This window comes from Acipenser ruthenus, chromosome 7 (assembly GCF_902713425.1).
Source record: "Acipenser ruthenus chromosome 7, fAciRut3.2 maternal haplotype, whole genome shotgun sequence".
Lineage (NCBI taxonomy): Eukaryota > Metazoa > Chordata > Actinopteri > Acipenseriformes > Acipenseridae > Acipenser > Acipenser ruthenus.
Genome location: NC_081195.1, coordinates 43544442 through 43559532, shown reverse-complemented (window position 1 = coordinate 43559532; position 15091 = coordinate 43544442). Strand labels below are relative to the sequence as shown.

General features: G+C 34.7%; 1 protein-coding gene across 13 annotated transcripts in view; it reads left to right on the top strand.

Moving 5' to 3' along the window:
- Nucleotides 1-2609: 2609 nt before the first annotated feature.
- LOC117415822 (myosin-binding protein C, slow-type-like) overlaps nt 2610-15091 on the top strand; it is a 46873-nt gene continuing 34391 nt past the window's right edge. For 6 of the 13 annotated variants that reach the window (XM_059027012.1, XM_059027007.1, XM_059027006.1 and 3 more), the window contains exons 1-5: nt 2610-2733; nt 7607-7873; nt 9751-9786; nt 12780-12818; nt 13928-13972. In XM_059027012.1, coding sequence (XP_058882995.1) covers nt 2709-2733; nt 7607-7873; nt 9751-9786; nt 12780-12818; nt 13928-13972 — 412 coding nt within the window. In that variant the 5' untranslated portion in view covers nt 2610-2708. The remainder of the gene's footprint in view (nt 2734-7606; nt 7874-9750; nt 9787-12779; nt 12819-13927; nt 13973-15091) is intronic. The other 7 variants (XM_059027015.1, XM_059027014.1, XM_059027009.1 and 4 more) reach the window with 5 other exon arrangements.

Genomic DNA, 15091 nt, shown 5'->3' with positions numbered 1-15091 from the left:
GCCTTGCATTTCTAACTTGAGCGGAGGTGGGTTATATTTGGAGTAAGAATATCTTTTACTGGGAAGTGTTTGTCTGCTACCAATAAAGGTTATATATTTCAAAAAGCAATGCAGCCAATTACATAATACAAAAGTAAGAACTCTGGGTGTAATCGATGCATGTGTGCTGATTTGATTCAGCAGATCGCATTCTAATTGCCATGGCTAAAGCCCTCTAGGAGTTTATCAAGTTAGAACCAGCGGTAATTAGCACCATTCATTAGAAGTTTGTTTGTGTGGATATGATTTAGAGATACAGTATAATGCATTGCCACATACATCTCTATTGCATCAGAGTAGCTGGAGCAAAGTCTAGACTGACCAAACCTTTGACTCCCCCTGTCTGCCTTTAGAAGCAGTGTCTTGATAAGGAAAAGTTTGATTTAAGAGACTCCCAAGGTTTTAGATCAAGCCTATCACTTTTAAGGCAAAGTAATAAATCAAGGAATTCATCAATAAACACATAAATGACGTGGCTTTTGATGTAAACTTACAAAAAAACTGCAAATGTGATATTTCACACGGGTGGGGTAGAAATTAGCTTGTTCTTACAGCACTCATATATATATATATACAAAGCAACTTCAGACAGCTGTGTCACTATTAGAGTATGCTATATACTTTATATACAGTATATCATTTTCAAACTTTAGTGAAGCAATATTTTTAGTACAATACCAATTTAGCCAGTTTAGTAACTGGTACGGCTTGACACATGGAAAGCATCTACACTGACAGTTCCACTTACAATTCCCTGCCAGGCATTTATAGTGTGTGAAATGCCAGTCAAGTGAAGTTGGTGAAAGGAAATAATTAAAATCTGCAACTTTTGATTGATCTTACTGTATATATCAAACCGACAATCACATGTACAGTAGAGTCCAGTTAAACAGCCTTAACCGTCCATTTCTTCATGTTGTTGTAATTTATATTAATGTTACAAATTTACCAAATTGTTTGTTGGTAATATTTTATAGGCTCCGATTTATTGACAGTTTATATGCCTGTGTAAGTGCTGCTTTTAAAGCAGCTTGAATAATATCTTAATAGAATATTTACTGGACTGGAGGGCTGGAAGAGAGTTTAGTTCATCCTAACACAGATTTACAAACCATGTATGTGCAACATTAAAATGACATAGAATGCATATTTCCCAGAGTAATTTATCACATACAGTAGTACTCCCATAAATATATATTGCTGGTACAATTCTTCAAACGTACATGACTTATGAGCATTATCTTGTTAGATTAGCATGCTAAGAGGCAGTAATTATGTGTGTTGACTGACACGAATGGAAAGGAGAGGCACACTTTTAGAGTGCTGTTTTAATTGGCTGTGGCAAGTACCCTTCGGAATGTTGTCCACAAAATAGTATTCAATTGCGTAATACAGAGGTATTTAATCCTGCTGCCCTGCACTGGAGAACCCTAAATCAAACAAGGACATCATCTATCTGGTTGTAAATAGATGTTGAAAGGCATTTTTGGGGTTGGTTTGTTGATAGCTTGTCAAAGAATTCAGAATATTGCAGCAGTTACAACGTTAGGTAGTCCTGTGCTGTGTAGACATGTTTTGTATATATATATATATATATATATATATATATATATATATATATATATATATATATATATATAGTACATTTATAAAAATAGTGTGGCAGAAATTACTTCATATTAAAATAACAAGGAGCTGCCACTTCTTATTTGTTTCTTAACATTTGGGTAATTCACTGTCAGCTTCTAACATCTAATTCAATTGTGGTCCGTGCACATTTGAGCTGTAAGTATATTGAACGCTTTAGCAATATAAACACATGGTTGTGGAAATACATTTGGCTGGTCTTGATTATTTTTTGGGGGTAAAAAATACATCACTGTCGATCACATCAACCACAGCACTCATTTTTTGGAGAGTTCTTTTTTGTTTGTTTGTTAACCCCTTGAAACCCCTTGCCAGAAACTGTTATTGCATACGTCATAACTGTTGATATTCATTTAAAAAATGGACAACGATTTTTTTTATATCCAAGACAGCACAATAAGGCGCTGTGTTTAAATTAATGGCATTACAAAAAAATGAGTTGAGTTTATTATCTGTTTTTGACAACTGAAGCTTTCCCTTCTGAATGGTTGCAGATCTTAACACCTTCATCCTTTAAATCAAAATTAGCTCCCTGACATTTTATGTATTTTAACAGAGTCCAGTTGATAACACGCAAGATGTAACACATTTACAGTACGACGAGGCAAACATATTTACAATAAGTGATTATGTTTAGCGCCATCCTTCTAATAGGATTTTCTCAAGTGTTTCAATTTAATAAAGCCTGCTGTACAAAACAAGGGCAGCATTTCATTTTCCTGTGTAGCCAAGCCCAGTATAGAACTCTCACTTCTTGCAGACAATAACAATGCAAGCCAATCCAAAAAAAGATTCCCTGGAAAAACAAACAGGGATCCTGGAGCAGGCTAGGGATGACCATCTCAGGGGGATTTTACCAAAAGAAGGAGGTGCTATCTGACTGCTGTATATAAAGGAGTGGAATTCTTCTCCCCTTCTGATCAGATATTGCACTGCAACTAATCTACCAGCCTGAGGGCTTCTATCACTATCACTGAGTATCGAAAGACAGTGTTAAACCTCTTTGGGGGAAAGAGTTAACAATGCCAGAGCCCACGAAGAAATCTGGTAGGTGGTCATATAATTCTTCAATTGAGTGAAAATATATTTTTTTGACGTGGTAGTGTTTACATACTACAGTTCATCTAAAAGCAGTACAAGCTCTTTAAAAACTACTGACTTTTGTATATTTCAAATTTAAAAACAAAAATTTGAAACATAACTTTTAGTAAAACTTGAAATATTACAATGATAAATCAGTGACATTGAACTAAATACAAACTAATTAAATAATTTGTATTGAGTTATTAAATAGATAATTCAATAATTCATTGTACATGAAACCTGAATTCATGTCTGTATGATATTTTAGTTATTGAGTCAATCTCACAATTATTAAGCATTTTAAAGAAATCTAAGAGTGATTTTGATCATTTGAATAATTACATGTTTTGTATGTTAACTGAAGTCTGCCACAGGGGTAAACTGAGCCCATCAGCATATGTAACACCTGATGGTATAGAGGTAGTGCATTCAGTATAGCTGACATATTAGCACCTCATATTAGATACAGGTTCACAGCTGAGCAACTACTTCCTACTGCACACACTCAATTATGCAAACTTTTCTGGCGACACACATGAACTTCTGATAATCAGGTGTTTGTGACTGTATAAGGAGGCATTACATTTGTTTGTATAATGCACAGTTTTGGATAACTAAGTTCTGGATAAGTGAGAGGAAACACTATTTCTAAACTAATATTAAATAGAATAAAACAACAAGATGGGATTTTGTTAAGATAGTGTCATTTTTTTAAAACTGTTTTGCATTTTGCATTCTTACTTGACGAAACTTGGCATTCCCAGCAGCTTGTTTGAAGTGAATGTCACACATCATTTGACAAAAGAAAATAGATGTTCTTTTTATAGCAAATGCAATTTACTGAATCAATGCAAAATGTTTCCACATGGCCGCTTGAGTTCAGATTGTTTCTACTGTGCTTTATTGTAATGTGAAACAGTAAGCAAACAACAAATGTGTAGTCAACATATATCCTCTGCATTGCATGACTCCACTAACTGGAATAGGGTTAGTAAAAAGGTTTATCAAAAAAGCTGGGTAAGTGCAGTTTTAAATTACATTTTATAAAGGATGAATTTAAAAGTGTGTTGATTTAAACTATGAAATCCCTCTAAGCATCCAAGCTACATTTACAAAAGTTCACTCATACATAACACACACATACGGTATGTGTTTCACCAATATTAACTCAGGTGTCACTCCTTCGTTGCTTAAATGTTAAAAGATTTTTCATAAGAGTTATGGAACATATACTGTAGTTTAAAATAATATTAATATTCAAAACAATCATGTTGAAGTTACTGTATGTGTAGAATTCTAAATGGCAACATCTGTCACATGATTGGTAGGGGTCTTGCTGTACTTTGCCTGGGTTAATAATCTGTTTGCAGTGCACTTTCACTGTAGCAGAATTGTGCATTACAGGTGATATAAACCATCAGTGCCCAGCCTGGTGTAAAACATTCTAATCGGAACACAGAAATGACCTCAGTAATGGTCTACTTGTTTCTTCCACATAACAGTACAGTTTCAGGTGTCGCTCGAAGACTCATTAAATAGTGAGTGTTGACAGACCCTCTCCTTGGCTGTTTGCGACTGTCAGCCTGAGTGATTGATATTGGCCTGACTTGGTTGAACCGAGACCACCATAAATAGCTGCAACAAATGTGTTTATTAATACAGTTTATCCAACTACTGGACATGGGCCCAGTCTCTAGCTAATGACTGATGTGATGCTTCAAGAATGCACATGCATGCTTCATTTTTACTGCATTCCTTTTTCACATAGTACAATAATCTGTTGCTATATGATGGGGATTAAGAAAGGGATCTCTTTGATACCCTTGGTCACAGTTATTTAAATGAACATCTATAAATCAAAATGGAATAAGAAAGTAAAAATAGATACAATCGAAATGCTTTTGATATGTGTTGAAGAACATCTTGGACACGTTTCAGTCAGAAGATCTATGATGGAATCATCTCAGCCTTCTATCTTGGAGGGTAGATTCAATCAGTATAGCACTCACATTCTTGCTCTGTTCAACTGTGGCATTCAATATAACTTGATAGGTTATATTTATATGGAAGGTGTTTCTCCTTCAATGGAACTACCTTAGGGTATAATTGCAGAACTTGTCTATTGCCACATTCTTATCATACTTTTGTATCTATTTTTAACATTTTTAAACAATATAATCTTTTCATATTTGATGGTTAAAATTAATGTTTTCTTTTAGTTTGTAATATATTGTTTATTATTATTATTATTATTTATTTCTTAGCAGACGCCCTTATCCAGGGCGACTTACAATTGTTACAAGATATCACATTATACATTGTTTCACATTATTTTTTACATACAATTACCCATTTATACAGTTGGGTTTTTACTGGAGCAATCTAGGTAAAGTACCTTGCTCAAGGGTACAACAGCAGTGTCTCCCACCTGGGATTGAACCCACAACCCTCCGGTCAAGAGTCCAGAGCCCTAACCACTACGCCACACTTTTGTACTAATTCTTAATTATTTTTTAAATTCTCTCCTTTAGTATACATGTTTATTTTCTTTGTATATTAAATGTATTTTCTTTGTAAAGCACTTTTAGCATGAAAGGCACAAAGGCACTATATAAATAAAGTTTATTGTTATTAATATTTATTATATTTATCACACCTTATAATGCTTAACAAAATACTGAAGTCTGTCTGAAGCTGTTTAAAGGTGACACATTAAAACATGCATTCAGCACATGACCTTAAATAGTATGTAGCAGGGTTATGGAAAAATACATCCCCACGGGTTGCTACAGCTGTTTAAATAACGTACCTGTAGTTTCTCTGTTTCAAATCTCTTTTCAAAATGGTCGCTCTAGTGCACTGAGGTTTGAGATCTGTCCTCTAAATCACTGCAGGAAGAGGCAGTGATTTAGTGCTCTGGCTTTTCTGTTCAGTACCACACCATGGATTGTTATTGCTGTGTTACCTGTTTGACAATGTGGGCAATAATCCTTACACTGTCAGTGCACTAGAGTGGCCATTTTGAAAAGAGCTTTGAAACAGAGTTTAAAATTATATGTGTAAAATGTTGTCAGGATGTTAACAATGAAAAGAAAAAATACAGGTAAGTTATTTAAACAGTTGTAGCAACACGTGTGAGAGGGAGGAGACCCTCACATGTGTCTCAGTATGTATCTGGACATTTTCTGCAAATTTGTTTTTTTAACTGTTTGTGTATAGTGTTGCTGAACCTTGTGTCTAGTAAGGAAAATAATAAAAACAAAATTCACTTACCTGGTGTATCAGGACTGGAGGCCTGTGGTTGGGAGTGTCCTGAAAAACAAAAGAAAGGTTAATCAAGAGTACTGTTTAGACAGTTGGTTTGGAATGGTGCACACTTCCAGAACAATGTATTGCAGTACTATTGTTAAGATAAAATGAACAACAGTTATTTTAATGTGCATGTTTTTTGATATGCAATGGTTTAGGTAACCTGAGTTGGGTGTGGTGGTATGGTCCTCCATCCTGACAGGAAGTGGGGAACCAGCCATATTGGTGAGAGAAACTTTTACTGACTTCCCTAGGTACTGATTTCCCTGGGTACTGACTTCCTGTAGTCAGGGCAGTACCTGTAGAAGATATTGAAAGGGGGGATAGCTGATTTTAATTAAGTTTCCCTCTGCTTGTTTTAAAGCATAGTATTAATGCATGTGTTAGATTAATGTTTAGTATATATATATATATATATATATATATATATATATATATATATATATATATATATATATATATATATTGATTTGTTTCTTTTTGAATACTTTATTTATTATTGATAACTGTTTGTTGTTTTGTTCTTATATAACCACCTGCATAATGGTTTATTCTGGGGGGAGGGGTAGGCCTGGAAAGGTATAAAGGCTGTCAGTTTGTTTAGTCAGGATCCTCCTTTTGTGTAGATCAGAGTGCAGTTTTGCAGCTCTATGGTTGGACTCCGGTATTGAAGTCAGTACCTGTGATTGGGTGACTATAAATAGTTATTTTTCTTTCTTCAAATTGTTTGATATTTGGTTCAATTAGCTTTTTGTTTATCATTGTTCTTAAATAAAAATAATTGGTTTTACACCAAACTTCTCTGTGCTCTGCGTGCTTCCCTGCGAATCAACACCAGCCGCTGGCTGCACCAACCAACAACGTGCGGATGTATAATGCTATATTTTTACGCATTAAGATTATCTGAATTGCACATATAGGTCAAAAAGGATTTGATAAAGAAAAATATAAGAATGTGGAAAAAAGACATTTCTGCAAATATCACTGAATATCACTATAAAACAGGGACATTATATTGTTTTTCTAATTTACTTAAATAAACATGTTTTAAAGTACAAGCTAGTGCTATGTTAAACTTCAGTTATTTGGCTGCTTTATTTTTTTTTTGGGGGGGGGGGGGGGGACAATGTAAAATATAAATGTACCATCACTGAGTGGTTTTGGGGTCTGTTTTGTGCTATAAATTATTATACAGTACAAGTTCTCAAAGAGATGCAGGAGAATGAATCCGGTTTACAGCTTTTATTTGTGTCTGTCAATCTGACCATTCTTCAAACTCAATACAATGAATAAAACTTAGTATTCAGACTCACTTGTAACAGCGTAATAAAAAAATAATGTGTGTGTATCTTACTGTACATCGACGGGTTCAATAAATGCAGGGGGAAAAGTGTGGAATAGCCTCCCCAAACGAAAGACTCATGCGCCGCATATGAGGTCTTCAAATGTAGTCCATCTGTCATTAAGACAAAAGTAATCCCCACCTGCTCTACTGATGAAGTCATTTAAAATCTGTGCTGTTCTTTAGGGTCTGCATTTACAAAGAAACCAAAAAGTCTACAAGTATGTGCTGGCAGCACAGCAGAATTTACAGCAGAGACTGCCAAACCGGAGGTCAAGGTGAAATGGCAAAAAGATGGCAAGGACATCCAAGCCAGTAACAAATACATCATTAAACAAGATCAGACCCTGCACACACTGATCATCAATGATGCTAGCAAGGAAGACGATGTGGTCTACTCTGTGATCAGCGGGACGTCCAAAGTCAAATTTGAGATGAAGATTAAGGGCCAAGGTAAAATAACATTTGCTGGGTGCAGTATTGGGATGGGATGGGATGGGATGGGACGGGATGGTGGGGGGGGTGGGAGGGGTGTAATAAATAGCTGATATGAATAATAACATTTTGCATCAGGTCTCCAGTGGCTCATCCAGTAAATGCACAACCGCTTGCATATAGAGTGAGTCATACCATCAGGAGCCTGCTGAGACACAACTTAGCTCAGACTTCTTGTGTTCCTTCTTGTGCGTCTCAATTTATGACAGCCCGTAGCATTACTTCAATTAAAAAGTTTCTCATTTAAGTCATCTTGCTGTTTTTCAAGTATGTCCGTTACAGTGCGCTGCAAGACAGAAAGTGTTAGAGCTGCCTGCAGGAAACAGAAAACAGAACAGGAGTTATAATGAGTTACATTATTTTTCTCATATCTGCTTTTTATTTTAGTGTTAGAAATGTCTGCATGTTTCTTAAAAATATCGACTATAGTATTTTACAAAAAGAAAAACGTATTCAAGAAAAGATATACATCAGCTTTCTACTGGAGCAGCTTTTAATGATTGCCTTGTGTCAAATATGTTGGCACCTTGACATGACATTGACAACCCAGATTTTGAAGCCAAAGAAACAAACGCAGCCCCTAGGACAGTTTGGGACAGTTCAGGCTTTTCAACTCTAACCCCAATGCATTCTGGTAAGTGTAGTCCTGCTGTGAAAGGTTTCTGAGACAGGTAAAACACACCAGAATGCATTGCAATGTGAGTTGAAAAGCCGGAACTGTCCTAAACTGTTCTAGTGTACATGGAGTCAAAAGGTAACCCAACCTGATATTATTTTCTCATGATAATGCTGGTATGGGATGGTATACAGATAATTAAAAAGTTTATTAAAGTACAAGGTCTACAGTATAGGTGAGTAGTATACAATTGAGCATATCTGCTTTGTTTATGGAGCACAGTCTTTTTAGCACAGCAGATTTTGTAAAAAAATCTCTAAATCATTTGAGTTATGTACAATGATAAAGATGCTAGCCTACCTTTCCAGCAGTTCCGTACAGTGAAAAATGGTGGCGATACCACCATCTGATTATAATAATGTCACCCATTGTAATACCAGTGACTTGCAGGCTATAGTATTAACAGCAATGGGAACACAATGCATATCGCACAGTGCCACTGATACAGAAACACACTGGTACTGATGGTACTGTAATGAATTACTGGTGAATATTGGTTGATACCATTGTGATACCAATGGTATCTCGTAATATGATAATATTACCTGTGTAACTAGGATTCGATTGTACAGTACCTGCTGCCATTTTGCTACCATTACCCCTTAGTTAAAAATGCAGTACATTGCCATTGTAGTACCACTTCATTAACACTGAGCATTATGCAAAGATTTTTGACAAATTAAGTGCTGAATTTACTTTCATAATAGAGCCCATCAAAATATGTCTGTGCTGTTGTTTTTCTTTTTTTTTTTTTTTTTTAATATTATTCATGTTTCATTCAAACAAATGTAAACCTAATATACAGTAGTACACAAAATGTTTCATTGAATAAAGCTTACTAAAATCAGATAGTTAGATAAGCGCGTTGAAGGAAGAGCTTCATTCTGTGTAGGCTTGCACGCTTAAGATATCCCAAATTAATTTTGTTCTCAATACTATTTGGTAGTGTTGTCACATTTTAGAAAATTATTTTATATCTCACCTTTTACAAGCTAGAATACCAAAGGATTCTAGGAGCTGTTTGACTTGTTAATTTCTTACTTCATGCTTTGGATTTACATGAATTTTAGGAAAGACCCAAGTTAAACTGCTGGTTTTTCATGTGAACATGACAGCTATTATGTATAACAACCAAAGAAAAATCCTTGTTCTTCTACAGATGGAAAAGATGAGAAACCAAGCTCTAAACCAGAAGGTAATTGAGCTGCTTTAGCATGTGTGTGTGTCAGTGGTTCTTTTACTCATCCTTGTGCACTTCATATGAATTCTGAATGAGAATTTCAAAGAGGTTATTTGTGTATGGCACAAGCCAAAATGTTTAGTGCTAACATGTACTCTGAGCTCAGAGGAAACAACATAAAAGTCCTGATTTAGAACTAACTTGGGAATTAGTGATTAGTGTAGTAAAGATTTTTAGTTTATATGCCAACCCAGGAATATAATTGTTGTATAGTGGACTAACAGGAGAGCATTTACGTGACCATGTTAGTATCTCACTATGAAATCAGGTTGTTGCAGCCTTCAAAGCAGTTATATGGCTGAATAAATTGCTAAAATTCAGTACAAGTGTCCCATCTTCATTCCAGGACTTTAATGTATTACTCTGAACTTCATAAAACTGGAATATGTTTGTAGTGTTTAAAGGGTTAAAACTAAAAGCTATGTTCTTTTACAAGATTATTATTTGTTTATTTATCAGACGCCTTTATCCAAGGCGACTTACAGAGCCTATGGTGTGTGAACTGTACATCAGCTGCAGAGTCACTTACAACTACGTCTCACCCAAAAGACAGAGCACAAGGAGGTTAAGTGACTTGCTCAGGGTCACACAATGAGTCAGTGGCTGAGGTGGGATTTGAACCGGGAACCTTCGGTTACAAGCCCTTTTCTTTAACCACTGAACCATTGTTAAGAATAGAGTCTTCTATTCAGTGTTCTTCTTAATGGGGTGATGCTTATCTTTAATTCTATTGGTTATTTGTGTACTCGGATGATGCAACTTAGAACCCCCATGTTATAAAAACTATAGAACTTTCTGGAAAGCCAGTGTAGTAAAATGGAAGCTGTGAACAAGTCACGCTACACTCCTGCTTGTATCAATGTGGTCCTCGGAATAAAGCAGTTCGTTATTTTGCAAGATACCGTCTCCTTTTTCTCTTATTTTCCCTCTGTTAATACATAACAATGTTACCATAATATTCAAAGTAAAACATGCTCACTTTTTCAAATAGGAGGATTTATGAGCATTAGATATGCACAATACTGATTGGATTTTGTGAGTAGAGCCCTATATATATGTAATACATGATTTTACCAGATGTTTAATTTCCATAATTGTTTTCATGCTGTTCACCACATATATTTAATTTTCCATCAATTGTTTCTGTAAGTATGCTGCACACAGTATTCCCTCTTAATTTTGGAATCTGACTTAATAAAAAAAAAAAAAATCAAAAATCATGTTAACTGTCAACACGGCCTAAGCATACGCTATACAAAAATTCTGTGAGTTTGTCACAAAGACGGCTGCAGTGGGTGACGTCAGACCAGAAACAGTTGTGCTCAGCATTTAATAAACAAAATAAGAGAACACAAAATAAAAAGGTTGTAACAAAAACACAGGACACGGCACTTACGCCAAAATAAATATATAAACAAAACGGACTAACAGACAAACGAACAAACACGGCGAGTGAAAACACTTATATTTACGTTCTTACTTTTTACTCCTCTCTCTCCCATTCTTCACTCTCGAACACCCAACCCCGAGTGAGTGAAAACGTGCTGCTTTTATGCAGCTGTACTGAGACTCGATTGCTAATCAATCAATTGGAGTCTCGATACAACTGCATGTGAATTAATATAGTGTACTCCCATGACCACACATTACATTTTAACCAGCACGTGAAGTGATTTGTGCCATCCTCGTGCCTAAATACAAATCTACATTTTTAAATACACGTGAAACACAGACCCGTTTATATCCCATGTACCAATGACTATGCACCAATATTTACACACAACACGTAACATATAAACAAACTACGAACAAGGGCGTGGCCACATTGCCTCAGAGTTTCTGTACCAAGTCATGACAATGAGAGTCACATGGTACTGTACATTGTACTCTTTGATACCCAGAATTGTTTAGACTTTCGAGAATTCCACTCATTGTTTGGTAGTTGTAAAATAAACTAGTGATATTGTGTTCCGATTCTATTCCAAAACTGTTGCTAGTAGTCATAAAGTAAAGCATTGAATTTGGGACCTTAACAAGATGTATTAATCCATTCATTTAAAAAAAAAAGAAAAAGCAAAGCAAGTGGAAATGAAAGGTTTTGCCATAGATCTAGACAACAGTGTTGCCATACCAATCTGTTCCCACCTCTGAACAGTAAAAATCCTCACATTCCTACCCTGTTAAAGGACAGCGCTCATTTAAGCTACACGATCCTTGTCTGTTGATACAGTTGACAAAAATACCCTTGACAAGTGGGATGAGATTTTATTCAGCAAGCACTGATGTCAGTGTCACTCCCTCATTCTAACCCTGACCTTGGGAGCCTAATATTTGGACCGCTAAAATACTATGCAAGGTATGAAGACATGAATGCTATTGTAATTTTGGTGAGTGAAAACCTGCAGCTCTGTGGAAAACATTGCCTTATTGTTGCCTTATTGTAGTATTGTTATATATGTAAATATTTGTTCATATATAATTCGTTTTGACCAGGATATTAACCCTTGTGATGTGTACATAAGGTCTTGTCAATACTGCAGTTTCAGTCTCTATGGCATGTATTGTTTACAGAGGCTGGTCAGTGATACTGATTTTGTGTTTGTGGAATTAACGGTGGCTACAGTTAACACTGAGATTCTTGTACTTTTCTGTTGAAATGAAAAAATAGCAACATAGCTGAAAACGACTCAAACACACTCAAATTGACAAAAATGAAATACAAAACTTAACTGAACATCAGTGTTAAATTCTATTAAATGTGCTTATGTATAGCTGTTTAGAAAGATTTTTCTGTCTTTGCTTATTTTAATTCTGTCTTATATGGCAATGTTTGATTATATGGTTTAAATAATTCTTCCAGGAGATCTGTTTTAATTTTGGTTCTATTCCTGTAATAAAATTGAGTCTTTAATGCAGAACAAACCTAATATTGTGTTGCATACTTGTAGAAAATAATGAAAGTGTTCCTGCAAGTTCACCATCCCCAGGTTGGTGAGAGAGTCTTTCCTGTTGATTTGTGCTTTCTAGTGACCGCATGTTTCACTTTTACATTCCCTTCCAACATTTTTAATTTGTTTTAAAGGTTTCTTCACCAAGAGTGTTTCTTAGGTTGTTTTCATGTTTTTGCTTCAACATTACATCACATCCCTTCACTCACTAGCCTGCAAAACTGCAGTGGCATGTCCAAACAGTCATTTATTCACACAAACACATTGCTGTGCTCTTAAAATGTGTGTTTTGTTTTCTTGTCAAGTGATTTCTTAACCGTGTTATTGAAGTTGTTGTTTAAACGTGCTGTGTTATATTCTCAAAGTATTTTACTTCAAATTGTCATTAGCATTTTTTAATAACGGAAAAAGGCATCTAATAAAATTACAAAATCAGCAATAAACAACTTACACATTTAATGCATCAGAGGCTTAGAAGAGGTATCAAATTATTTCTTTTAAGACTATGCTAATAACAATTTAGAGAAAAAACAAACTTTGAAAATATTGACTTTTGTGTTTGTATGAGGTGCCAAAAAAAACCCTGGATTATTACTGTATTGGTTTGCTGAATTACTATTTGATTGTATGCTCAGACATTACAGGGTTATTTGTTATTAACTAAATAGGATCACATTTTATCTTTGCTGTTGTTTTTACATTTTTTTTTATCAAATTTTCAGCACCTGTGGGCTTCAGTCATTTTCTGTACATTATAATTAAATATTGAGTGATAACACTGTTAATGTACCAAATTATCCAAAATATTATTTTCAGGCTTTAGAATTTCACAAATTCAAATAACTGAAGTTTGCATACTTCCTTGTGTTTACCTCGTGATGAAAAGATGACCAAATGGGTATGAGCACATTACCTTTATTCCCTAAAGGTGCATTCCTTCAATACCTCACTCTACTCATTATTCTACATACAGTAGATACTGTACATGAAAGCATGGATACACTTCTAAACAACATATGCAAAAGCCAATATTTTACTAAAACCAGTATACTGTATATAATCAAGCTTTTGGGTTTTACTTCCTGACCGGCTCTCATATACTGTAGTTTTTTAAGAGCGTTTGTCTTTAAACTGTGTTTGATGTACAGAGCCAATAGGAGAGCTAAAGGATGAAGCACCTTTTAGCACCTCTGGTAAGTAAATTATTTGTGACACCGTTTTCTTTACTGTGTCAGTATATAATGTATATATCATATATATATATATATATATATATATATATATATATATATATATATATATATATATATATAGTGTATATGTGTGTGTGTGTCAAAGATGGCTAACACTTTAGTTCAAGGATCTGTTCGAGAAAAATATACATCTACAAATGTTGAATTAACACAAAATTAGTTTGAGTTTAATTAACATTTGTTTACGGTCAAAAGTGATTTTGATAGAATTCCTGATAACACCGTCTGTACAAAGACACTATTGCCTCTGCGCTTGTAGACTCATAGGTATCTATAGACGCTGCTAGGATAATAACATTTTAGAGTCCTCTTCAGTTAAAAGAAACCCAGTCAGGAATGCAGCTTCCTGAGGCAATGAAAAAGACCCCTCATGTTTTGTAATCAGTGATAATGAGAGGATGGCTTTTGCTGAGAGGAAATATATGCAATTTAAAGTTGCCTCCTACATAAAATGTGAATGTATACTTTTAAAAAAATGTTCATCAATAAAAGTATAGATTTTGATAGGCGTACTAGTAAGGGAACTTTTAGACATTGTTAATAATTTCCAATATCTTTCTACCAATAAATGTTTAGTAACAGATCTTAAAACTAAAGTGCGCTTTACATGTTAAACTAACACAAATGGCTATAATTTCTTTATGTTCATATTCCCTGGTTAATTCAGAAACTGATACATTACACTTAGAAAAATATACTTTAAATATGCTGGTTTAGCATATACACATTTGACACATTAATATATTCACATAAGTATATATTTCAACCTTTAGAGTTTTCTGTGTATTTAGTCTGAACTGTTCTGTTGTTTTATGTTCCACACATGAATCAGTTCTCTCTTATGTATATGGGAAAGGTAGTGCTATAAACAGACATACACTTATCAAAGTCAGCTAATTTAAACTTGATTTTGATCAACTCTTCTGTCATGCAAGAATCACCTATATGTTACTGATTTGGATTGAATGTCATGTCTGATATAATCTCTCTATGTATAGTTTGTTGAAAGGTTAAATGCTGCTAATATTCATTATTATTTAAATGTATGTCACCAGAGTA